The sequence below is a fragment of the Fusarium mangiferae genome, assembly GCF_900044065.1.
Source record: "Fusarium mangiferae strain MRC7560 genome assembly, contig: FMAN_scaffold015, whole genome shotgun sequence".
Taxonomy (NCBI): domain Eukaryota; kingdom Fungi; phylum Ascomycota; class Sordariomycetes; order Hypocreales; family Nectriaceae; genus Fusarium; species Fusarium mangiferae.
In genome coordinates, this window is record NW_024573935.1 from 479,044 (window position 1) to 502,394 (window position 23,351).

Below are 23,351 nucleotides of genomic sequence, written 5' to 3' on the forward strand. Positions count from 1 at the left end.
GACAGCTGGTATGATTTTGAGGCTTAGGCATTGCGTAGCACATCATGTTTGGTACCAAGAGCTTCTTAGAGTGCTCTCTATGGCCTCAAGACCCGGCCAGTTCCCATCTGAGCTTGGTGTAAGGCACAGCATGCATACCCTTGCATGAATGCGAGGCTGAAACCCTGCAATAATTCGGGGAGGGAGCCAACTTTGATGAAATATACGAAATTTGGGTTGATTGAATCATATCATGATTTATTAATTGTTAATGGCCACTTGTTATGTCACTGCTTCGCCTGTACGGACTGTTGTGTGGCCGCGGTTTGGAACACCGTCTCATCTGCTAAACCAGGATTCCCATACTTGAACCCCCTCAATGATGTCAATATCTTCTATTTTCCAGTGCAAATGGTAACCAGAATAATAGTGTTATAACGCATTATCTTCTGCCAGAAGCACAAACAACTCAGAAGTGCCATAGTCTTCCACTGCATGCCCCCATTCCACGCCTGGCACCGCTACCAACAGGTTGAAAAGTTCCAATCTCGTACATGCGTTTCCAATCACCGATTCCAGTCCACACAGCCACAACCTCGTGACCATCGTTTGTAATTCCATTTCCCTGATCTGGTTCATTGTTGGGGTTGCCGTCATTAGGCTCTTCGGCTCCGTGGCCCAGCCGGACAGGCTTCCAGCCATATCTTGATGCTCCGACGCTTTGACTTCGATACTGTGGCAGCGCCTCCATTGGAATCATTCGATATGTCGGTCTGTGTCTTGGACAACTTGTATGCCAAACCAGTATCGGCCCCTGAATGTGTTCCTGTGCCATGGGATTACTCTGCCCGGTGATTCGAATCCATGGGTAGGGGGGAGGAGGATACCGCAGTCGATTCTTCATTTGCCTTCAAGCTCAATACCGGCGAGGATAGGAGAATCGTAGCTGGGGGTATCGTGTAAGAGCAGCTGCCCGAGCCTCCCAGCAGGAAGGCCTATGGACTCGAGGTTCTCTTTTGGATGTTTCCAGGCAAGCGATGATCTTAGTTGGGAAGCCCTTCTGGCATAAGGCGCGTAGTACCCAGGAAATACCTCGTCCGACCGAACGAGGCAACATTCCGGGTACGGATTTTGAGTCGGAGCGTCACATTGTAGTGATTTGAGGAAGGTGGTCGCAGGATCTCTGGCGTTGATCATCGTTTGACGAGAAGCGCCTGGACTTAAACGTTTGCCTACGCGTGAGGCCGATGGCTTGTATCTGTCGTGTCCTGGGAAAATAATAGCTAGTGAAACGAGAGAAGAGTTGAAGACAAAGCGCTCCATCTCACCAGGAACGGCGCAGTCAGGATGTCATCGATACAAAACCTCAGAGATGTGCTGGCTGTGCCGTAGGGAACCAAGCTGATAGAGAGGCATGCGTTGTTGTACTGCGCACAATCTAAGCCGAACACTCTGCAATAAGGCTGAGTTGACACGGGCCACTCAGGAATGCCCAGCATACATGTAGACTCCCGAATGCCTGCATATAGGCGAGTGTACTGCATAGCACAAGCTCAATGATGATTAGTTTGCTGCCGAGTTTACCATTTTCACAAAGTCAGTCTCGAAAGAGATTGCCGTGAATTGTGGCAATTAATGGTATGTGCTGATCTGTGGCTGGCCTCGACAGCGGCGGGACAAACACGTCACGTAAATAATACTATGGCTAACTGATGTGCATTTGTAGTCCAAAAACAGTCCATAAAGCCCAACGAGACAGTCATCAGAGGAAGAACTGTAGACGTGTAGCTTGCAATTGAATTTTGATTAATTGTAGAAGGCGACATAGTAAAGGACAGGCTATTCTCCTCTCGGGGAGGACGACAACATGGCCTTGAACTGGGGCGTCAAAATAAACCCAACACGAGGTATTGTAAACAAATTTATGCTAAGTTACCTAAGCCTTCTTGTCATTTAGGATCAAGGTCCCGAGTTTTCTTTCCTCCCCTAGTATCCCTCCCCCTGAATCCAGCTACGTATTTTCAGAGACTGTAGTTCAAGACACGCCCCCCTGGTAGACTCTTTGCTTCTATGTCTGTGTATTCCGAAGGATCCTCAACATCTCAAGCTAAAATAACACAGCAGAGGACAGCCTTGAGACATAACACCATAGCTCCACGATTTCCTCAGTCCCCCAGTTGGTAACTCTCCTCCAAACCCGAAACGCTACGCACCATGCTTGAACACATACGTGTCGAGGGTCAGCCAAGACTCTCTCGGTCTAGCCACAATAGTTGCTGGTGATCCTATAATTGCAAGTGGGTAGGCTGGACTTGACTTGTTGTGGTTGGGTGGACGAGAGCGAGACAGCTGTAAAGGGAATTGCAAGTCGATAAAATAACCCCCCCAACAGAGATGAAGGGAAGTAAGGTAGAAGTGCGTGAAATATCTCCCAGATCCACCTGTTTTGGATTAGGTTATGGGAGATATGCCATCTGCCGCTGAGCATGTTTTGCCTGGACGCTTGTGACCATGTCTTCAGGGATAGTGGTGAAGAGAGGGAGGTACGGGTATTGAGACCCGGCGAGGCTGGGAGAAAGGACAGTGAGACGAGTCGGAGAGTAGTGGCGAGATTCCCTTTGCTAAGATTGACGAGTTCCTTTGGGAAATGCTTTGACAAATTATTCCACCTGAACGCACATTGAAGTACTGTGATGCGTTCAAGTCGACACGTTGACTGCCGGAAGGCATCTCCCGCGACTTGGAGCTGCTCCTGTTGCGAGGGTTTGCGTCCATCCTGAAGTGGAGTTTTGAAGTGCTACTGAGTTTGATGCATCAGGGAGTGGGAACTCATTGCGAGCGTTGTCTTGTATTATCTACCAATGTGTTAGCTGAGGGTACGTTGCCCCTGAGAGTTGAAAGGTATACCTTGAACGAATAGTTGTGGGAGAGATAAAAAGACGAAAAGAGGAGTATTGATAGTGATTAGGCAATTGCAATGATACACCTATGGCGCTCCGCCACTGCTGTTCTTGGTGACAGTCTTGGAGTGAGTTTTGTGTGGTGATATAAGGCGGGCTTCCTGGACTTGGAGCATTGAAGAGAAGAATGTTTTGCAGACGGTAATTTTGCGCCATGATGGACAACCGGAGTGAAAGAGAACTTGAGACCTTCCCTCGCGTGAGTGTCCCGGCGACTATCCCAGAGACACCATTAGCCATGAGTGAAACGATGTCCATGAGATGGTTCTTACCTTGAGCCCCTTCTGGGCTTCGAGCGGCGGACAGGGCATACAGTAGGCGTAATGAATTTTGTTTATGCCCTGCCCGCCCGCCATTGAAATCCAATTAGAATGTGCCCCCAAAACCAAAAAAAGCCATGCTTCATTGGTTTGGTCCATGCTGAAGAAGTCAGCTAGGTTGGCGGCATCAATCACAGTATCAAGGACTCACCGGATTGCCCGCATGGACCAGCCCAGTGCACCGATTGCCACTTGAAATGTTGGTAGTGGCTATTGAGGAGTCAGTGTGTTCATGCCGAGATCGAAGAGACTAGAAGGGGTGGCTTTACCTGTGTTGCGGCCATCGGTGCACAGTTTGGGGGCCGTCCAGCATCAGGCTTAAATTTGCTGGATGTTTGATGATTTGTGGAAAGCCCGATACTGGACGGCTAGGCCTTGTTGATGGATGAAAGGCTTGTTGGGATAGAAAAGGGGGATGACAATTTGTGGTGTTTGTTGTGAGGAAGAAGAAAAGAGGAGAGGGGAAGAATGGCGGGTGGGCTTTTATAGGATGGAAACCCAGAAAGGAAGGCAGCACATGAAGCACTAAAGCCTTTGGGGCCCAGGGGTTCAGCCACTGAACCGCTTGATCGGGTGTATCGCCCTCCCTAGGTGCAGCCGTCACTCCTTTGTTTTTCGTTTGATATCGGTTTGTTGCAGACAAACAATGATATATTTTGTTCTTAGGACCCCAAATATCCATTTGATAATATCAAGCAAGTTCTAGATCAGCCTCCCAAGTTTGCATCATCTCGTGCATCTCCTGGTCGGTCTTCTATTGCTCGCTCGCGACCGTCTTTGAATTTCCCATCAAGGTAAGCATGCCCTACAGTTCGAACAGCCCATGCTGCGCTAATTCAGTGCATCAGATGCGTTCTGTATGCTCGTGGAACCAAATGCCCTGTGAAATAGTCACGGATCTCCTTATTGTCTACCCAGAACGAAACCTTCAGTACCGCAAAGGCCAAATCTGACCCCGCCCCGAAGAACACCTCCTTTCCTGAACTGCTTTCTATCATACTGACTCGCCGAATATGCCGATCGTCAGGTATCTTGCACGATAGTCTCCCTAGAACTCGCGCTCCACCTCGACTGTGCCGAACCTCGAAGCACGATGGCGAAGACTCCCTTGACTGCGCAGCCACGAGACGTGCCCCGAAGAGCAGATAGAAAGCTTGACAACAAACTAGAAGAGATTCGCCACATAGAAGCTATTTCCGGAAATCCCTCCCCCCGAGGCGAGATCTGTCCTGACCCAGAAGTCCTACCGAAGGACAACGACGCAACTCCAAGGTCAACCTGGGAGCTTCCAAGACAACGCTTAAGGAGCATGATTACGAGAAACGATGCAGCATTTCTTGTACCCTTTTGTCTTTATTTCCACGCAAGGGTGAGCTTGGTGCGTATCGTGGGCTCGATCTTTGCATGGAGCGCACAGAGCCAGGGGCTAGCAGAAGAATCGATACGGTGACCATTCACCCACTAGAGCTTTGAGATACAAGAGAAGACTCGGCTGACAAGTGAACAGTGGATTGGTATATGCTTTACCCCTGTTCCACCTCCCAGCCCGCAATCGACAATCAACTGGGCACTGGACCCTCAGCGTCAGGGTTAAGCCTCCCGACCCAGCATTGACGTAGGTTCTGAGGTGAGTACTAGCGTGCCGGCCACCCTGATAGTTCCTTTGAGTTCAAACCCCGAAACGTTGGAAAGCTAATCATATCCAGGATTCCCTACTTACGTCCCGACTATCGAGCTAACGGTCGTCTCCTAACTCGAGCGTATTCCTATATCGAACTTAAATAAGTCGGACCACCTTCGCATCTCAAGTTTGAAAAATACCACACCAACAAGTTCCCTAGTGTGCAATTCGAGGGTCACGACCCAAGAGGACCCCCTTTTTCTCCCCTTTTGGTGTACCAAACGACCACTAGGAACTCACCGGCCGCTGAACGACTCCGATCACATCATCTTGGCAACAGTCCTTCTATTTGTTTTGTCTGTACAGTTTGAAGATTGGAGGCTGGAAAGTATGGCGAGTCCTTTGCTTGGCGAAGCTATACGAAGTCGTGTTGCTTTGTAAGTCAAGCTTGTATTACTGTCCCACGACAAGTCACTTTGTTCCTCATTAGCAAAGCTTTGTGTGTGAAACAATCTGCCTCAGAACACCAAAGAGATCTTCAATACACAGCATGCTCGACTGCCATCACGCCTTCTCCTGAAAATTGCAGGATGCGGCCGTGTCTTTGGATCTGGTTCGTTGACTTTCATACCTTAGATACACAGAGCCATTCTGCCGGGAAACCTACTACGAAGGACGAAACCCCCATTACCCAACCCTATACGAGTGGATTTAGCCCCTGAGGCTACTCGAGCATTGAATAGAACCGAAACCTTCCTACATTTGTCGAAGTAATCCGATCAGACGGTTTGAAAGACGACGAGTTATTCGACGAGTTCAAATGCACGATCAGCGTACCCAACTTGAATAAAGACCAACGCAACACGACATCCTCACGAACGATCAATAGATTTACAAAGTATTTTTGGCTCATCTACTAGGAACTATCGACTGAAGTAAGAGAGCGGCGGCGATTCGCTGCTATGGACCGACCAGATGTCCATGCTGCTTACATGCGCGGCCATCCCAGCAATGGATGTAATGATATCTCGGGCCGTTGTGCATCAAGACGGAGGCCGGCAATTTATGGACCGAGTCTCTGGCCATATTCTCAGTCCCCATACACTCGGGGTGCCTTTCCTTTTCAAGGAGTCCCGTTTGACTTCTTCGCCAGTCTGTGTGGACCTTGGGCCGATTCGTTCCTAGAAGACATGAAAGTCTCTTTGTTTTTGTACAGGCAGCATTTAACCCATTTCCACCATTACTCGTCGGTCACGCGGATGCCCATGTTGGTTGAAGAGGGTAGTGGCTTGAAATGTATGACTCCATCTCGGTCTTCAAACACTCAGGGGCTTGGGGTTGGCAGGATGGCAAAGGTATCTGAAATCGAGCGAGTCGTGCTGACTCGATTTGCTAGCCAGATATCGAATTGTTGGCCAAGAGTACTAACTCTCTCGTGACCACTACCTGCACGAAGAAGTACCCAAAGAATAGCTGGCATTTTTGGGATTCTTCTGCTTGGAGGCCGACGGATGTAAGTGGACTTGCGTTCGGTCAGTCAACTGAGTCGGATGGAATAAACGACGAGCGTGGAAAGAAGGTCTACTGGGCCTATACTAGATCTATGGGAGTGTTTTTTGCTTGTTATCTAGGATAGTGATCACAAACCTCTCACTGGTGACTGAAAATGGAGACAGGCCGTGTTAAAAGGCCTTATTGGACATCCAGCTTGGTGACTTACTGTCTGTTCATTCAATCATGTTTTTCGAGTCTAATTTCAGATAGAATGTGTTCACCTTAAGTATCAGAATTCCCAAGGTTGGAGTCAGATGTACATGTAAACAGCAAACATAGACAACGAAAGAAACGTCTCAATTCAAGAGGCTAGCATTTCCATTTTCGAGTCTGAACCGACCGTTCCAATCCATTGAATCTAAGCAATACTTGCACGAAGAATACAGTAAGATAGCTTTCCCTGCCACGAGATCCTATCAGAGGAGCTCGGACACGGCCAAAACCAGGGGTATCATAGCCAGGACAAGACCAGGTACCAATCCCGCCGCAGCATTACCGGGAGTAGCTGTAGTGGCCGATGGTGCATCACTCGCTGTGGCGGAAGCATCGCTGGCTGTTGCGGAACCACTTGTCGCTGCAGTAGCAGTAGCCGTGCTGGTTTGCGTTGATGTACTCTCCTCCTTTAACGCCTTCTCGTACCGCTCAACGACAAAGTCAACGACCTCTTTACCGTACTTCTCAAAGTAGCTGCCATGGGTCTCGTTGTTGTTACCAGTGTCACAGTACACATCGCCTGTGTCACAGTAGGAGCGGAAGATGTCGCTGTAGTTGTCCTCGCACAACTTTGTCTCGTTGCTGGGACGTTCGAAGATCTGTCATCACGCGTTAGAGTTGAGACTCGTTCCACGACATGCCGCTGTGCACTCACTCCGTCGTTTTTGCTAGTGCCCTTGTCGTACGTCAAGTTTGCCACGTGGCTTGGGTCGCCGAATGCGATGACCGCAACGACTGCTTCGTTTAGTTTCTGTGTTTATAATAGATAGATGCCTGCAGGGTTGCTCATTACTCACCGCTGTCTTTGACAAGGCTTATGGTCAAGGGCTTGTTTTCGCTTCCCCCACAGAGCACATCGGTTGCAACTTGTCCACCCTGATCTTTTGTTAGCAGTGCGTCTTGAATCGTTCAAGGTCAACCAACCTGAGAGTAGCCAAAAACGGCAATTTTGCCATTGGGGCACGAGCTGTGATAGTCATCGAGGGCTTCAGACAGGGCCTTGACGCCGGCATCCTCGGAATCAAAGTAGTCTGGGTCTTGAAGAGTCGCGGGGTAGTCAAGAGGGCTGACAATTGAGCCATTGACGCGTTTGCTAACGTCCTCTGCGATCTCGCCGATTCTTCCAGACCCCTTGTCCTCGCCGGTGCCACGTACAGCAATCATGTACAATCCATCCGCGCATTCCGTCTTCTCGCCCTTCTTTTGACTGAGCACGGTGGCCGCAAAAACGGCAGCAGAGAGAGCGAAGGGACGCATTGTGGCGATGGAGGGTTAGAGTATGACGAGAATTTGTAAGGAAAGATCAGAGTTGAGAGTCAGAGCTGTGAGAAATGGGTCAGTCAATTTGCGGACAGGTCCGGTGATTGGGGTTATTTATCTCATCTCCAGAGGAACCAGCCTCTTCTAGATCGACCAGGTTTATGGCGTGAATATTCGTTTTTGGATCGGGAGCTTCCAATGGTGGTTTAGTTCGTAATAAAACGATGGAGAATCCTTGTAACCCCGCAGGTTGTGATCCGAGGTTTGTCTTAGCTTTGGTTTGCTATGGGGCTAGTGGATGAAATTCCTTGTGAGAGGTGAAAGGATAAAGAATGGCGAGACTTATTTGCTATTGATGTCGATAGTGATAGTGATTTGCTTTTGATGGTGCAAGGTTGCTTTGTTTACCTGCGATAGGTCAGAAATCAAACTTCACATCGACACTCTCCAATCATGCTGCACTATCCCAAGCCATGCTGACTGAATGTATAGTACCTAGTTGAATCCGATAGCGTAAATGTATCGAAGGAACAAGATGACTGCGCAAACAAAAAGAAAAGCCTTGAGAATTTTCATCTTTACATTTGACGAAGCATTTGGATCTGTATCACTTGGTGTTGTTGAACGTTGCACACTTTCATTACCTCTGTACTAGTGAGGCTAGGTACCCTACAGTGGTCTCAGTAGCACAATAGACTACAGCACTCTACTCAAACAATGGATGCGTTTCTAGAACAGTCACTTTGCAGTTTTTCGTACGCCGAGACACAATACAAAGATTGTACAAGAATTGCATCTGAAACATGCGATAGAATTTGATTTGTACACGTCAGAGCATGAATATTCACATCAAGGTTCTTGTTACACCAAACTCTTATGCCACAACTGGTACTGAATAACCATCTTAGCGAAGAAAAACAAGTGAAGCCCATCTACTCTCTAGAAAATGAAAGTTTTCGAGACTTTCCCACTAAGGCAGCATCTAGAGAGAAGGCTCTAAAAATGATAGCAGAAGCTGCCAATACTCGAAGGCTTTTATTTAGGGACAATTTAACAGATAAAACGTCCCTGAGTTGGCCTATGGACTAAGGGAAATTCATGGCTACAAAATTAGCGGCAATATGCCTTTGACGTTGGAAATAGAAAGCCGGGAACCATGCGACATTAGTATCCAATTCTTCAGATGAGTTCCCTTATGCTTTACAAAGTTGCTAGTTAGCTACGAGTCATCCGTTTGATGAGAAATCGATAGAGACGCTGATTAGTGCCCTCGCATCGGTCGTGTGATAAGTCAAGTCCGTTGATGAACCCCTAAATCGAAAGTTGCAAGACCAGCAGAAACATGGTATTACATCAGGGGGACCTCAGTGTTAACTCGAAGGCTGCGGGAACTAGTAAAATCAAACACGTTCTTTGGCTATTAGAGGATTGTCGTGTCACTGGCACGCAAAGGGGAAGGTAACGTAAGCAAGCATACCTAAGTTACTGGCGGAACATTTTCGGTTACGACCCGAGGTTGATACCCCAGCCAGAACTTGGTAACTCATCGGCACTTCTCTACAGACTTTCAAATATTGGGACGTCTTCGTTGGATTTGATGAAATCAATAAAAGCCTTTCCAACCACCGTTCGGCGTCTACATAGTATTCGAGTGTCAATGAAGCATGCCCCAGCCTATGCTATCTACCTTCAAGTCTCGAAGAAGCCAGGCCACGCCGCGCCGCGAATCAATGGCCACAAACGACTACCGACTTCAAGAGAACTTAGAACCACGGTACTGAGCGTGGATAAGAGCGACCCGAGAAATCACAGAGGCATCGGCTTCCAGTAGCGCTATTTGTTCATGGCGGGAACGCCTCAGCTACGACGAGAAAAACAAGAGAAAGATTGGCATGTGTAATGCTCTTTTGCAAGCTCAAACATCAAGAAGACTTGGCTTACTGTGACACAGCTTGAAACGACTACGGCCGAGCCATTGAATCGATCTCCGCAAGGTTTGGCCCGCGGGGCGAACTTCAGGGGCGCGTACCGAGAACGCAAATAACACCCGCCGGGCTACCCAAGAACAGAGGAACAAGACGATCCCAATCCCGATTGCTTTCAACTCGCCTAGAACTCGTGTCGAGAAAGAGGCCGGAAGCCGTCTGGGCACAAAGCCCCTGAAAGGTTGTCTATGGGGTTGACTGCCGCCTATAAGGTTAAGCTTTAGGCTGCGATCCTGAAAAGTTGTACGGCTGGGGAAATTCAAACCGCCCAAGGCTTTCAGCCATATCCGGATCCCAGTATCTATCAGGGAGTTGTGGAAAGTTCTCGACAAGATGAATATCTTCAGACAGTGGGAGTGTATATTGCCTTCCAAAAGCTGAAGTTAATTGGGGATGTCATAAGTTTTGACCATCAAACGACGAGTGGGAGGCTCAAGCACTTTTCGGCGTCAGGAGAAAGGACCACGGTAAATGTGACTATTTTCCCATTCCTGCGCCACCAGCAAAAGGCGCTTCTTAACAGCCTATTCCTAGATTCTGACAACATGGCCTGGTAACTGATTGTTATCTGCGGTTGCCTGAATCGTGTTTATGAGATTATTGGAGTTGGTAGACCTGACAGCCGATGCTTGCATCGCGCGGCTTACTCGTTATCTGTGGTTTCAAGATTCAGGGGCGGCAACCAAGGGACAAGAGCTTGATGCAAGCTTGTTTTGGAAGAATGGTTGATAATTACACAAATATAATCATACCCTATAAAATATTGCGCCTAGAGGGGTGGAATTTCGCATGCTTGGGTGCACTGTGCTTGTTCCTTTGCCTTCGCCCGTCTTGACCTCCTAAGCTTGGCCCTTCAACCTCCCTTCAACACAGCCACCAGGAACGCCCGGCACACGCCAAGTCTTGACCAGTTCGAGTCCAGAGGCGTCAAACATCTTCTGGAAGCCTGCTTCAGTACGCTCCTTTCCGCCCATCGTCATAACAGCCTGATCAAGAACAGCGGAGGCAAAATCAGCTTCTCCTACGCGAGGGGCGAGGACCATTTCGCAAATAAGGACTCGAGAATAAGGCTTCATGGCTTCGGCGATACGAGTGAGGATTTGTATTCCAACGGCGTCTGCGTAGTCGTGTAGGATCATGCGCATAAAGTAAGCTTTAGCCCCTGAATTCCGTATTAGTCTTGGTTCTTGTAAGTCATGGGTTGACAGGAGTAGCTTACCTTTTACGGGCTGCTCCGTCATAAAGTCATGCTCAACAAGTTGAACATCGTCCGGGAGGGTCTTCTTCGATTTAGCAAGCTGTATGACTTCCGGTCGTTCTTGAAGCACGCAATTCCGGGGTGACAGATCAGGATGAGCTTCGAGGATCTTGTTAAGGACCGTGCCTTCACCACCGCCAACATCCACAAGCTCTATGGTGGCGTTTTCTGTATCTGAGGATTCTTTCTTGAGGGTGCTGAAGTCAAAGTGGCCAGTAACAGGAATTGCGACATCGATGCCGGCCATGCCTGTCTGGAAAGCTTGGAATCTCTCGGGGTTCTGCATCATGATGCTCCATACTGGCGTTCCTTCTTGCTTCCAATAAGCAGTGTACGGGTTATATAGGGGGTCTTGAGGTTCCTGGTATTTTCCTTTCGATACAAGATAGTCGTCAAAGTTGTGCATATGTTTGAACCATTCATCGTACCTGCGAGACGTTAGATAAGCCTCAACGCCACTCAGCGCTCAAACTTACATTGCCAGGAACAAGTGGCCCGGCGCAGGCTTATCGAGGATGTAAGCCAATGAAAATTTGGTGTGCTTGTACTCGCCACCATCGGGCTCTGTTTGGTCCAGGAATCCGGAAGCAACTGCAGGAGGATGTGAGACTATGCTGACCAACGCTCTTGGCAAGGGAACTGACCTAACACGCGCCCCATCCGCTCTAAGGAGATTGGAATTTCAGCTACGAGTTTACCAGCCAACAGTGACAAGGATCCCTACCTAGAAGCGAGTCTTGGACACCAGTAGCTTGGGAGAGATCTTGAAGGGATATGGACCCTGTGGCGGGAATGGCATCGAGGACCTTGAGCTTCATAAATGTTCGGATAGCAACCAATTCGGCGATCTACGAAATGCGTGAGCGGCTGCATGCCTTTTGACCAAATTCCAGGAAGCTGGAGTGAAATCACGGCTTACATTGAGGCCGTGGTAGTTGGGCTTCTGATCTGGCGTGATGAGGGCATTTGTGAGTGTCCTTGCTTTTTCGAGGATCTGGACCCTGGACATGTAACCGTTCAGGTCTGGAGCATCGGAATAAGCCTTGGCGGCATCATTGAGGCTGCTGACTAGATCATTGATCTCTTGTTTGCTCGGGAGTGCCATTGTGACGGATGCTTCTTGCAGATGTTTGTGTTTGATCCGTTGGCTCCAAGGTAGCACTGTAGCCAACAAAGCAAAGACTTGAATGAGCTGAGGATAGAGGGGCAACCCTTCACCCTGGTCGTGACCAGTCCGAAAGGGGATCTAGAAGAGAGAAAATACGTACCATGGAGCTGGCTAAGACACTTGCAGTGGAACCATCCAATCCTCGCCATACTCTCACAGGTTTAGCCTAACAAAATACCCGGGTCCCCTAAAAGGCTAGTGGCCGCGTCCCGTGCCAAAAACAGGGGGTTGAAGATGATCCAACTCTTTTCACATTACGATTGATGATGGCATCTTGGCCATTTCTTCGCAGGATCTGACATATTTCGACAACGAGACCTCTGTGTCTGTCCGTGCGAGGAATATCGATTCAGACATCTTTTCCGTGTCATCATATTCCCAATGCTACCCCCGCTCCAAGATCAACATTCCCCAACCCGAGAGATCGGAGATGGTGAAGCTAAAGCGGGCCACGTAACATCAGACCAGGCCCGAGACCCAGATCGTGGAGATCAAGAAGAACAGGGGCTAGTGGATAGACCGCCGTCGACATCACCAACACAAGCTTCAAGCCGCATCGAGCCCGACATCTTTGACAACGATGACCTCGAGGATGAGCTCTACCCAGAATCAACGAACACGAGCTATCTGACGTCCATTGCGTCGGATATTCGACGCGGCATTCAAGAAAACGGTCGAACTTACGGTGTCTATGGCCTGCACAAAGCTTGGATCCCTAGTGATGATCTCGAGGTAAACGAAATGCGCTATTCGTCTCAGACGTCTCAGAAAGCTTGAATACTAATTAGAGTTTACAGGTTGAGCGCAATGATCTCCAGCACTGCAAGTTCACGATGCTCATGGGTAACGAGCTTCACTTGGCCCCTATTGTCGATCATCCGCAAAAGATCCTCGATCTTGGCACTGGATCAGGTATTTGGGCGATCGATATGGCTGAGCAATACCCTTCAGCCAAGGTAATCGGCGTCGACACAACTCCGGTTCAGCCTAACGTGATACCGCCCAACTTAGTTTTCGAGGTATGTCGGTCGACCTCCGTGGGCCTGCCTTTGATTTTCACTGCAGTGATACGCGACATTGAGCCATGCTGACGTCTCCAGATTGACGATGTTGAAGATGACTGGCTCTGGGGCGAAGGAACTTTCGATCTTATCCATGGCCGAGAACTCATCATGGCCATTCGCAACTGGCCTCGTCTGATGGAGCAAGCTTTCAACCACCTCAAGCCCGGCGCTTACTTCCAGCTCTCAGGCTCAGTCCCCGACTTCAAGTCCGACGACGGCACACTGCCCCCTGATTCCGCTTACATCGAGATGGGCAAGATCTACTTCGAGATGTCGCAGCGCATTGGCTGTTCAGGCTGGGAACCGACTCGCTGGAAGGAGCACTTTGAAAATGCCGGCTTCGAGGATGTTGTAGAGCGCGTCCTCAAGATCCCTACGAATCCTTGGCCCAAGGACAAGCATCTGAAGGAGATTGGGGCGTTTGAGCTTTCGCATTTTCGAGATACCATTGGAAACGTGTTTGCTCGTGGGTACGAGCAGATACTCAACGGCGATCCGAATTACTTCCAGGTACTACTGGCCAAGGCTCGAAAGGAGGTACTGAACCCAAACATGCACAGTTGGGTGCCCTTGTAAGTGCTTGCTTTTGCCCCTGTTTTGGAATGTAGTCAAGAGCTAACGAGTGTCTATCAGCTACGTTGTGTACGGCCGGAAACCAAGAAGCTCAACTACAGATCAGCCACCACATCAGAAGTCCGCTTCTCCGGACGCATAGTTGACTGGCTGCGAGAGCTGTGTTGTACTAAGCCAAAGCTGAGCAAGGGGTGTACAACAGGACTTGCAATATCAGCGTGGCGGTATAATCCATGGCTCAATGAATGATCCCCAGCGTACGACTTTCTATTTCTGAACCCTTATCACGTCTGGCTTCTAGGCATGTTGTAGTCTTGAAGATCGAGCATCTGAGACTTTCATGAAGTTTCAAACTTACGGTCAATCTCAAAACCAAGCACTTTCTATCCGATTTCGCCAAGATGCAACATCATATGTTACATTATGATAACAAAACGAAAGTTCTGCTCACGTCCTTGGGGCTGGTTGAACTAGTAATAGCCTAAGGGAGGAAGTGGTAGATAACAAAGATAATTTTGCGATAATTTCAGGTCAAACTCACAGAAAGTAGTAGATTTCAACTCCAACCATGGGTCAGATTTGGTTACTGTTAGAGCAATGTGGGCAACATGCCATTACAGGGGCGATTTTGAGGACAGGAGTGTTGGAAATCGACCACTGCCTGCCTGCACCGGGCTCCTAGCGAGGTCCGTTAGGGAGTTCGCCCGCACATCCATTGCTGTAGACACTTGCCAACCATAAGGTACCTTAATGCTGCCGCAATATAATTCAGAACACGATGCTCACTCTCGGGATATAAACTTGGACCCAAGAACTCTCGGTGACAACTATTGCGTCTTATATGATATCAAGCCACTGGGCTGTGTAGTGCGCTACCATACGAGCTTTCCTTTGGCAGTCAAATGAGTCATCCTCCAGGTTTTCTTTTTGTGCATTGATGCTGTATCAACTGGCCAGGAACTATGGCGTCATGTCAAAGTTGCGAGGTACTGAGGTAGATACATATTTTGCAAGAGACCTGTGGCTGAGAGTTCATATCACCATACGGCACTTGGAGCGTCACAACAGTGTCTTAGCACCACGACGATCACTGCGAGCAGAAGGAACAGAAAAGTGGGAGAACACTTAATTTAGTTCTCAAGTAAGTTTGATTAATGCATATTCCTCCACGATCGTATCGTAAGAACAGGTTCCCTGGGCGAGGACCAGATGGCTGGATGCTACACAGCTACTCCTAGGTACACCATCAAACAGCGTAGAAGGCTTTGGAAAGAAAAGAATCTGGTTTTGAATGAATCAGCAAAATGCCTCTGGATGAGAGGGCAAACAAGGAGAGTGTCTTACTGTTGTTGGCACTCGAGTCACGCTCAAGGCAAAGTTCAAAAAAAGCATTCACCATCCCGGGTAACATGAGCGTAAGAGTGTCAATAGAAAGTACAACGCGTTCACAATTCAGTCGGCGCAAAGAGAAACCGAAGGCTGTGGCTCGCGGGATAGTGTTTGGCGACATCGTTGGTCAGGGGGGCGTCGGCTGTGATTTCAAAGTCAGCCAAGCTTTGCATAACAGGTCAAGTTTAAATACTCACTGAAGATGCTCACCACATGAGATCGAGCTGGATCACGCCATCCACTCGGCGGACGTTGACTCCACGCTGGCGATCTGGGTTGGGAATCCGGTGGATGGCGACGCCGTAGCGAAGGACGAGGAAAATGAGGAGCCACACGGACAGCTCACCGAACCACTCGGCGTTGGACATGTTGTGGGTAAAAGCGTCCCAGAACATGTCGAGGTGATTTTGCAGTTTGTTTGGGAAGAAATCAGATATCGTGTCGTGTTGGAGTGTCTTGGGTGCAGCGACAAGTACAGGTGTTAGTTGCTGAGGGGAAATTTGTGGGCGGCCCTAGCAGGAGGTACTAAATTTTTGTAGCCCACTTTGGTCATGCAGCTGTGCATCCCGCATCTGAGCTGAGCTGACATGGGCTGGGCTGGGCTGCATCACTGCTATTGAGTCACTCCGCTCTCGTCCCATCTCTTCTCCCTCTCTCTCTCCAACCCACCATCAAAACAATCACTCAAAACAACATCTTTCGGGTGGTGATAAACAATCATTTCCTCTTTATTATATACGCAAACAACAACATCATCATCATCCTCTCTTCTTTTCAACTCGTATACATCACTAGTAACAAAGAAGAATATCCTGCTTCATCGGGCTCCTTGCTCCTTGCGCTCACCAAGCACGCGTCGAGGTGATCCTCTGCAAGCTCATCCTTGTTTTTCTCTTCCCCTCTTCATCTTTGAACATTACAAACTTCCTCTGCAATCCCTCTTTGTTCCCACATTCCAAACGTCTACTCCCTTGCTCTTCTTGTTTCCCTATCACAAAGAGACACTCCGCTGCACTACAGCAATCATGGGTGGCAAGGCCTTCGCTCACGCGAATCCTCCTCTGGAGACACCTCGAATGCCTCACGCGGCATATCTTGAGGCCAAAAACACAGTCATTCGACGGCTAAGTAAGAAATTCCACTGGATTAATGTTCCGATGGAAGGTCCCGGAAAGGAAGACCATGGCGACGTCGATGTCCTCGTCTGCGAAATGAACGGAATCGATATCCTCAAGGAGAGCGTCCTCGATGCCATCTCTGACGCCCTCGGCGCTGAATCTAGAATCATTGCAGGTGGCGCCAGTCACTTCGCTGCTCACTTCGCTATCCCATGGCCTGAGCATATCCCTATTCCCCAGGCAAAGGGGAAGGCAACTCTTCTTCCACCGGTTGTTTCAATCACTCCTCCGTCACCTCCGGGCCCTTATGCTCGTTCTTCTCTTACCATCACTCCTGGGAACCTGTTCAAGCCTTCTGGCGATGCTCCTGCAGTTTCTACTATCAGCACTGCTACTCGAAAGCCTCCCCTGGATTCAACCTTGCCTTCTCCCTTCGGTCCACACCCTAACCCCCTTGGTTCAAACCCTGCTCTCTACATCAAAGAAGCTTCTAGTCCTGACGCAGAGCCAAATGCCGAGGAGTACTCAAAATCAAACCAACAAACCGTAAGTCGATGGCCACTTGCATATCCCCGAGTGAAGCTTATAATATGTTTTAGTTCGCTACAACTGCAGTCTCACAGACCATGCCCCCATCCAACGATTCTGATGGCGTTAGTATCACCTCTTCAGAGCGTAGTCAAGCATCTGCTGCAACGGCTCCTGTGACTGGCAAATGGGGAACTATCTCTTATCTCAAGAGAAAAATGAAAACCGGCGAATCGTCTTCTCGTAAGGACCTTTTCCTTCTCGAGTAACTTGTTCTTATTGATCAAGCTGCTAACATGAATAGGTTCCTTTTCATTGTCTACAATGTTCAAGCGTGGCAAGTCAGGCCGAGATTCTGTTGCATCAAACTCTACCCGCGGAACTCTTGAAAAGGTATTATCATGCAAAGACTTAACCATGTTCGCTGTTTTCTAACGATAAACTCAGATCAACAGTTCTTCTTCAGAGCCTGGTGCTACCCTTCCAGCTGTCACTGGAACTGGACCTTTCAGAATCAAGAGAAGAACTGTCCCAAAGTCGATCCTGACTGATAACCCTTTTGTTCCCCTCCCTACGGTCCCTGTACACGAGAACCAAGTCCAAGGTTCTCCTCGTATCTTCATCCAGGTTGACGTCAGATACTGTCTTTCCAGAAAGCAAGCTAAGTACTTGCGCTTCTTCGAGTCGCACGGCGACTTTTGGCAGATCCTCGGACCCATCATTCGTCCCTATGGTCTTACCGTGGACGACAAAGGTCTTCACATCCGGGTGCCAGAAGGAGAACAGATCAACCGTAAGAAAGCTAAGATCCTACTTACCAGCAAGCCTGATGACATCCTGCTATTCCTTGGACTCCCCGTTGCTGAATACTGGCGTCCCTTTGCCACCACCGACGCGATGTTCAAGTACATCACCAAATGTCCCATGTTTTCTTTGCCTCGCAGCAGCACCTTAGAGGGAGATATGAGTCTCGGCACTTCTAATGATCGTCGTCGTATGGCCTCGCGTCCTGTCTATCGAGAATGGGTTCAGGAGTTCAAGCCTCGCCTCCGAGAGAGGGGGCAGTATTACGAGAACCCCTTGACCCGTGACGACATCAGGGATAAGGCGTTCAATACTTTCAAGATAGAATCTGAGTACCACTCCCGAGTTCGATCATTCATCCGGGACTCACAAAGAGACGAGCTCAGGAAGTACATCAGGTCGATCGTCCCCCAGGCAGAAGACAACTCCACCCAGGCCAAACAAAGACGATCCAAGACAATTAAGGCCATGCTTGCCATCGTCCTTGATGGCCTCGATGCTTCCGAGTTCGGAATCGCCGCTCCATCCAACCTCCTCCGGGGGAACGGAACGTGGGACATGCCACGCACCAAGGATTGGATCCGCACCAAGGTGCACTTCATCGGCCGCTATGCCAACATGAGCGCGACAGAAAAGGAGAAGTTGAGGGCAGAATCAACGAAGAGGAAGGAAGAGCGCGGCTAGGGTCGTCGCCGCCTAACCATCAACGATGTCCCCGAGGACCAACCCGAGGAGCCTGAGCCACTCCCCGACCAGCTCCCCCTGAGGCTGGCTCAACTCAACCTCGGCGCCAGCCAGTAGGCTGGCTTGCCAACCATCCTCCAACCAAAATTTTGTTCATGTTTTCAAAGGTATGTTTAGCTTGTCTAGATTGATATTTTCACGAAACTAACCATCCATAGTTCTATTCCACAATTTCCAACGGTAGTCGATCGACTACATACGCGACGCACGTAATCTAGTTTTTTTTCTTGGGGCAGTCGGGGTCAGGCTGTTTCTTTTCCGGGTGGGAGGGAGGGCCTATATAGGCGGAAAAGTGTATATACCATTTGCTACAATCGGAGTTTTTTTTGGTACCATTATCAACTGTCCCCCAAAACGCATCTTCTGTGATTTGTGTAATCTGTAAATCTGCTGTCTTATGAAGTCCTTCGCACTGTTGCAGTCTTTGTACGCCTAATTGCTATTGCTATTCTGCATGAAATGCGTATCACCAAATTGTGTGACAGCAAGTTAGTTTGATATCTGCCACTTTGTTGACAGCCTGGCTTCACAGGGGGCACGGATTTCGTTTTCAGTCGGTTACAGTGGGTGCCTGGGCAGTGATATGGTCTTTGTACTTGTGAGGTGCAGAGCTCAGATAATGCATATGACCTCATCACACTTCTCCCAGCTGGAACACTCCCCATTATCTCCCCAGCACCAGCAGTAGACGCCTCTGAAATTGTTACGCTAGGGTCACTGGGCTACAAGGTACTCTTCATTCTGTTCCCAAATTATTTCCCATCATGTTGCTGTGATATTACACGAGGGCTGGGGCCCCTTTTCCCACAGATTCAGCACCCAAAATCTAACGCCGAAGCGCGAGCTAGACGGGTAAACCTTTCCCGACTTCCTTCTAGCAAGTCGTCCCCAAACACAGTTTCCTTCTTTCCCACTCCCCTCCCATCTTCACTCTCACTTCCTCTCCACCTCACAACTTTGAGCCCACGACATTTCCCTGGCTATCTCTACTAGCCTTTACGTCTTTGCCGACGGGATATTTGGGAGTATTCTCCTCTGCGTTGTCGGGCCGCACCGTCCTTCTATCCGCACGGTCGGTCCTCTTCCAAGCCCTATTCAAGCCCAAGCGGTCCTCTGTTGCCGTGCTCTCTTGACACTTGAAATCTACAAACCATCAATACGTCCAGAACACTTCTCCTTTGAGATCTACAGAAACGGCGTTCACATGGGTAAGTTGCTCCCACTCTTTCTCCATCATCATCTCACGTAGAAATCACAACTCGCTGACTATCTCGTGTCCTTCACAGCCGTGGCATTGGCCACTTCCAAGTTAAGGCCACGATAAGACTTTCTCCTACGCACAACATCACTCTAGCTTCTGATTCTCCTCCAAAGGTATGTTTGCTTGCTTATTCTCCTCCATTTCCGTCTGTCTATCACGAGCATATCGTGTTCCTATGTTCTTCCTCTCGAGAGCAAACGTCGCAAAGCCTCACCTGCACCTCAGTTCCCTGTCTTTCACTCCTGCAGCTGGTCTACCAAAGTACCTTGAATACCGCTGGAGTGGAGGATGCCGGTTCCATGCCTTTCAAATCTTGCCACACCTTGAAACCCATATCCCTTTCTTGCAAATATCCGGCTACCTAAGTGTGGCGGCCTCTTAGCAGAGTCTGCTCTACTTCACTTTGTCTCCCGATCTTATTTTCAATCCTGAACTCGGCAAGCTAACCTTCTTTGATTCCAGAACTCTCCCACTTTTCTGGATCCCAAGTTGGGAATTCGAAGAGGAAATGCCCCGTCGTTGGTTTTCCGATCGGCTCCATGATGCCTGGGGACGAGTGGCTGGTCGCCGTGGCCGGCAAAGGGACCAAGAAAGCCAAAGCTCTCAACACTATGCGGAAATAGTGGCTGCTCCCGATGAGAGTCTGGATAGGGCCAACCACCTCCACCTCCGTCGAGGTGCCTCTCTTCCAGATCTCCTGGCCCGTGCCGCCCTGGGCCATATTCCCCCACCACTTCCTCTCGATAGCCAAAGCCTTTGGGACACTCCAGCACCTGCCCTTTCCCCTGTTCAATCCCAGTCAAGCGGTGCTATTGGATTCGGTACTTTCCTTGGGGAATGCGAAAGAGAAGCATCTCGTGAGGATCAGCATTTTATCCCAGCGGCTATCATTACGACTCGTAACACTGTGTCCATCGGTCAAGGGACTGAGGATCAGCCTTGGATGCTTCCCGGCCAAGTAAGTCTCACTCTAAGCCCTGACCCTGACAATGGATACCCCTTTTGGTCGTCGGACCTGTGGCAACAGAAAATTTTGTTATCAATGGGAGCTGACTATGGGAATAGGATTTCTTTCCTGAGAGCCAACCACTGGTTCCTAGCCATCTGAGAACCGGATTATTTTTGAAGTATGTCTAACATACGCTTTTTTCTTCTTACAACTCTAATTGTGACTTCTACAGCTCTCAACTGGAGCATCGCACGCTTGAGCCATGCGACTGCTGCAGCCCAAAGTTCTTGGTCGGAGATTGGCGGGCCTTGACTCTCGACCCCCTCACGAATACCTTTACTCGTCACGAATCTTTGGCATCGTCCTCTGAGCTTCGCGGCCGAGACCATCCCAAGTCCCAAGACAAAGTCTTTGCGATCCCAATCAATGTTATTACTAGTCAGCCAGGCTAGGGGCACCTGCTGCAAACATACATTGCCGAAGTTCACAGCGATGTCTTTGCACTCCTACTTGAGGTTCTCGTCTCCCCGAACGGCCTCATTGGCCAAGAAGACGAGCTCAACCTCCCGCTGTTGCTTTCCACATTGTCATATGCTCTAGACCAAGGCATGACCCGGGAGACTAAGAAGCTCAAGAGAACTATTGATCGTTACATCCCCCTCCGCATGTTCCACCACAATCCTCACACCAAGTCACCTCGTCTGGAGTTTGAGTATTACGAGTTCCGTTCCGAGGAAGTCTACCGAGCCTGGCTAGTAGTCTCTCAAGATGCGAGACTCCGTGATTACCTCTCTCCCAGTGAGGCGGTAACTCTTTATGTCTGCTTAGTGCCTGATTGGTGTTGGTCTGGCTGCATTCACGACTACGACGAAAGGTTCATAGAGGACACAAACACTGCCTTAGCCTCTATTAAGGGCGACCCTGGGAGTCGGTTTGAGCAAGTCTTTCAAGGCTTCTTCAACCGCACACGACTCGGATTGCATTCTTGGACTGGAAGCGATGCCCTCAGTGGTGGAGGCCAGGTCTCTGTGACCAAGACCGAGTCTCATGAAGAAGCTCTGCAAGCATTCGGCAACCAACCCCAAGTCCAACCAGACGGCGCTCTCACCCTCTATGGCGTCCCGTTCCAGGGAACTCGGAAGGCAGCGCATCGGAACCACCCTCCAGTAAGTGGAGGTGACTTGGAAGAAACCCTTCGGGGGTTTCAGGGGGGGCCACGCCGGGCTCTCGATGCACTTTTCATTGGTGCGCCTGGAGGTTCGGGTCACACCCCAACGCCCGGGACCCAAGGGGTGCCCTTCACGGGTGCTCTTGGTGACATGCGTGAGAGCCCACGCAGGGTTCTCGATGCACTTTTCACTGGTGGTGCTGGGGAGATTGCTGATGGGTCAGTTGAAGATGGGAGTTTCAATGGTATGCGGGAGGGTTCGGATTAAGATCAAATGCGTGGAGATCAAAATATCCCTTGTATTGTGCCTCCTGTGGCTGTATCTGACATTTCTGGTAGTTCAGAGCGTGGCATTCGTCGAGTTCGCAGAGAGACAGCCGTGTTCCCTCGGGTTGATTGATAGATAGTTAAAGCTTATGACATCTCAACGAGATATATCAAACCAACACGTTAAACATATTCCAAATGCAAGCAAACTTTCAAGACCATGTATATCAGGCTTCGCACCCGTTGCCTATACCATGCACTTGGGATTAGATTTCTGTCATTGGACTTTTTTCGTACTCCCCTGTCCAAGTTCTCGGTCATTTCACTCCCAGAATGACTCGGATGCAGATTCACCACATCGGTAAGGACACGAAGCCATAGCAACAGTGTTGTGGAACAGCAACAATGATCTTTCAGGTCAAAGCGAGCATGCCCCAGCCCACTTCAAAATCCCGTTCTGTGCTGGACACAGTATCTTGTTGTAAACTCTGTTTTCCTTCTTCCAGTGTAGTTCGCGCTTGGAAACTTATATCAGTCTGCAACATGTTACAAGAGAAAGGCTGCGTTCGATTTTCATCGGGTTGTGGAACGACTCGAGATGCTGTTCATGATCCTTGTAGACTGACTTCCATGATGTAAGACAGAGGAGGAATATGAAATCAAGTTGTATTGTCTTTTTGGTTGTTTGTCTAGTCTGCTCATCCATTTCTGTACATGCAGAGCTGATGTATCGTGAGATTCTATACAAACTTTCTTTATCCTTGGGACTAATTGAGTTCAGATGTAGTACTATCTACCAACCATGCGATTTTCCGCAACGCCACCTACAGCATGGGTCAATCTGTGATCAAGCAGACCACACCGGTTCAAAGACTTGTGACGCTTGTTCATTAGTTTTTGCGCTGTCTGTCATCACTCACATGCGCCTGCTTTCGTCAAGAAAATCCAGCATATTACAAGATCTTATGATTCATGGTCCTAAATCGTACCTGTAAGACAAGACTTCGACTCCCAATGCTTTTTCGTCGTAGGAGTAACTATTACAGGCTCTGGTGCCATATGCTCCCCGTCACTGTCTCTTCAAGCTTGCTTCAAACGACGAGACGGCTCAAGAAGATGCGAAAGGGGCAACCCCTCACGTGCAATGCCAGTGTCGCCATAAGTCGGG

General features: G+C 49.2%; 7 protein-coding genes across 7 annotated transcripts; 3 read left to right on the forward strand and 4 right to left on the reverse strand.

Annotated features, from left to right (window-relative positions):
* Positions 1–2,965: 2,965 nt before the first annotated feature.
* Positions 2,966–3,543, reverse strand: FMAN_12738 (uncharacterized protein; the record flags this gene model as incomplete). Its single annotated transcript, XM_041823215.1, has 4 exons — positions 2,966–3,154; positions 3,212–3,359; positions 3,411–3,469; positions 3,529–3,543. The coding sequence occupies 4 exons, from the start codon at positions 3,541–3,543 to the stop codon at positions 2,966–2,968; spliced, it is 411 nt and encodes a 136-aa protein (XP_041688818.1).
* A 3,307-nt stretch (positions 3,544–6,850) lies between these two features.
* On the reverse strand, positions 6,851–7,904 carry FMAN_12739 (uncharacterized protein; the record flags this gene model as incomplete). The annotated part of the gene is made up of 4 exons (XM_041823216.1): positions 6,851–7,246; positions 7,303–7,382; positions 7,445–7,523; positions 7,572–7,904. The coding sequence occupies 4 exons, from the start codon at positions 7,902–7,904 to the stop codon at positions 6,851–6,853; spliced, it is 888 nt and encodes a 295-aa protein (XP_041688819.1).
* A 2,827-nt stretch (positions 7,905–10,731) lies between these two features.
* Positions 10,732–12,255, reverse strand: FMAN_12740 (uncharacterized protein; the record flags this gene model as incomplete). Its single annotated transcript, XM_041823217.1, has 6 exons — positions 10,732–11,054; positions 11,112–11,578; positions 11,627–11,741; positions 11,795–11,815; positions 11,875–11,998; positions 12,070–12,255. The coding sequence occupies 6 exons, from the start codon at positions 12,253–12,255 to the stop codon at positions 10,732–10,734; spliced, it is 1,236 nt and encodes a 411-aa protein (XP_041688820.1).
* A 444-nt stretch (positions 12,256–12,699) lies between these two features.
* Positions 12,700–14,097, forward strand: FMAN_12741 (uncharacterized protein; the record flags this gene model as incomplete). The annotated part of the gene is made up of 4 exons (XM_041823218.1): positions 12,700–13,050; positions 13,116–13,337; positions 13,419–13,954; positions 14,016–14,097. The coding sequence occupies 4 exons, from the start codon at positions 12,700–12,702 to the stop codon at positions 14,095–14,097; spliced, it is 1,191 nt and encodes a 396-aa protein (XP_041688821.1).
* Positions 14,098–15,407: 1,310 nt separating this feature from the next.
* Positions 15,408–15,739, reverse strand: FMAN_12742 (uncharacterized protein; the record flags this gene model as incomplete). The annotated part of the gene is made up of 2 exons (XM_041823219.1): positions 15,408–15,486; positions 15,555–15,739. The coding sequence occupies 2 exons, from the start codon at positions 15,737–15,739 to the stop codon at positions 15,408–15,410; spliced, it is 264 nt and encodes an 87-aa protein (XP_041688822.1).
* Positions 15,740–16,369: 630 nt separating this feature from the next.
* FMAN_12743 (uncharacterized protein) lies at positions 16,370–18,478 on the forward strand (the record flags this gene model as incomplete). The annotated part of the gene is made up of 4 exons (XM_041823220.1): positions 16,370–17,008; positions 17,062–17,233; positions 17,295–17,383; positions 17,438–18,478. The coding sequence occupies 4 exons, from the start codon at positions 16,370–16,372 to the stop codon at positions 18,476–18,478; spliced, it is 1,941 nt and encodes a 646-aa protein (XP_041688823.1).
* A 1,829-nt stretch (positions 18,479–20,307) lies between these two features.
* FMAN_12744 (uncharacterized protein) lies at positions 20,308–22,184 on the forward strand (the record flags this gene model as incomplete). Its single annotated transcript, XM_041823221.1, has 4 exons — positions 20,308–20,757; positions 20,865–20,926; positions 20,981–21,186; positions 21,232–22,184. 4 exons carry the CDS (start codon positions 20,308–20,310, stop codon positions 22,182–22,184), a joined length of 1,671 nt encoding a protein of 556 aa, XP_041688824.1.
* Between the last annotated feature and the right edge of the window lie 1,167 nt (positions 22,185–23,351).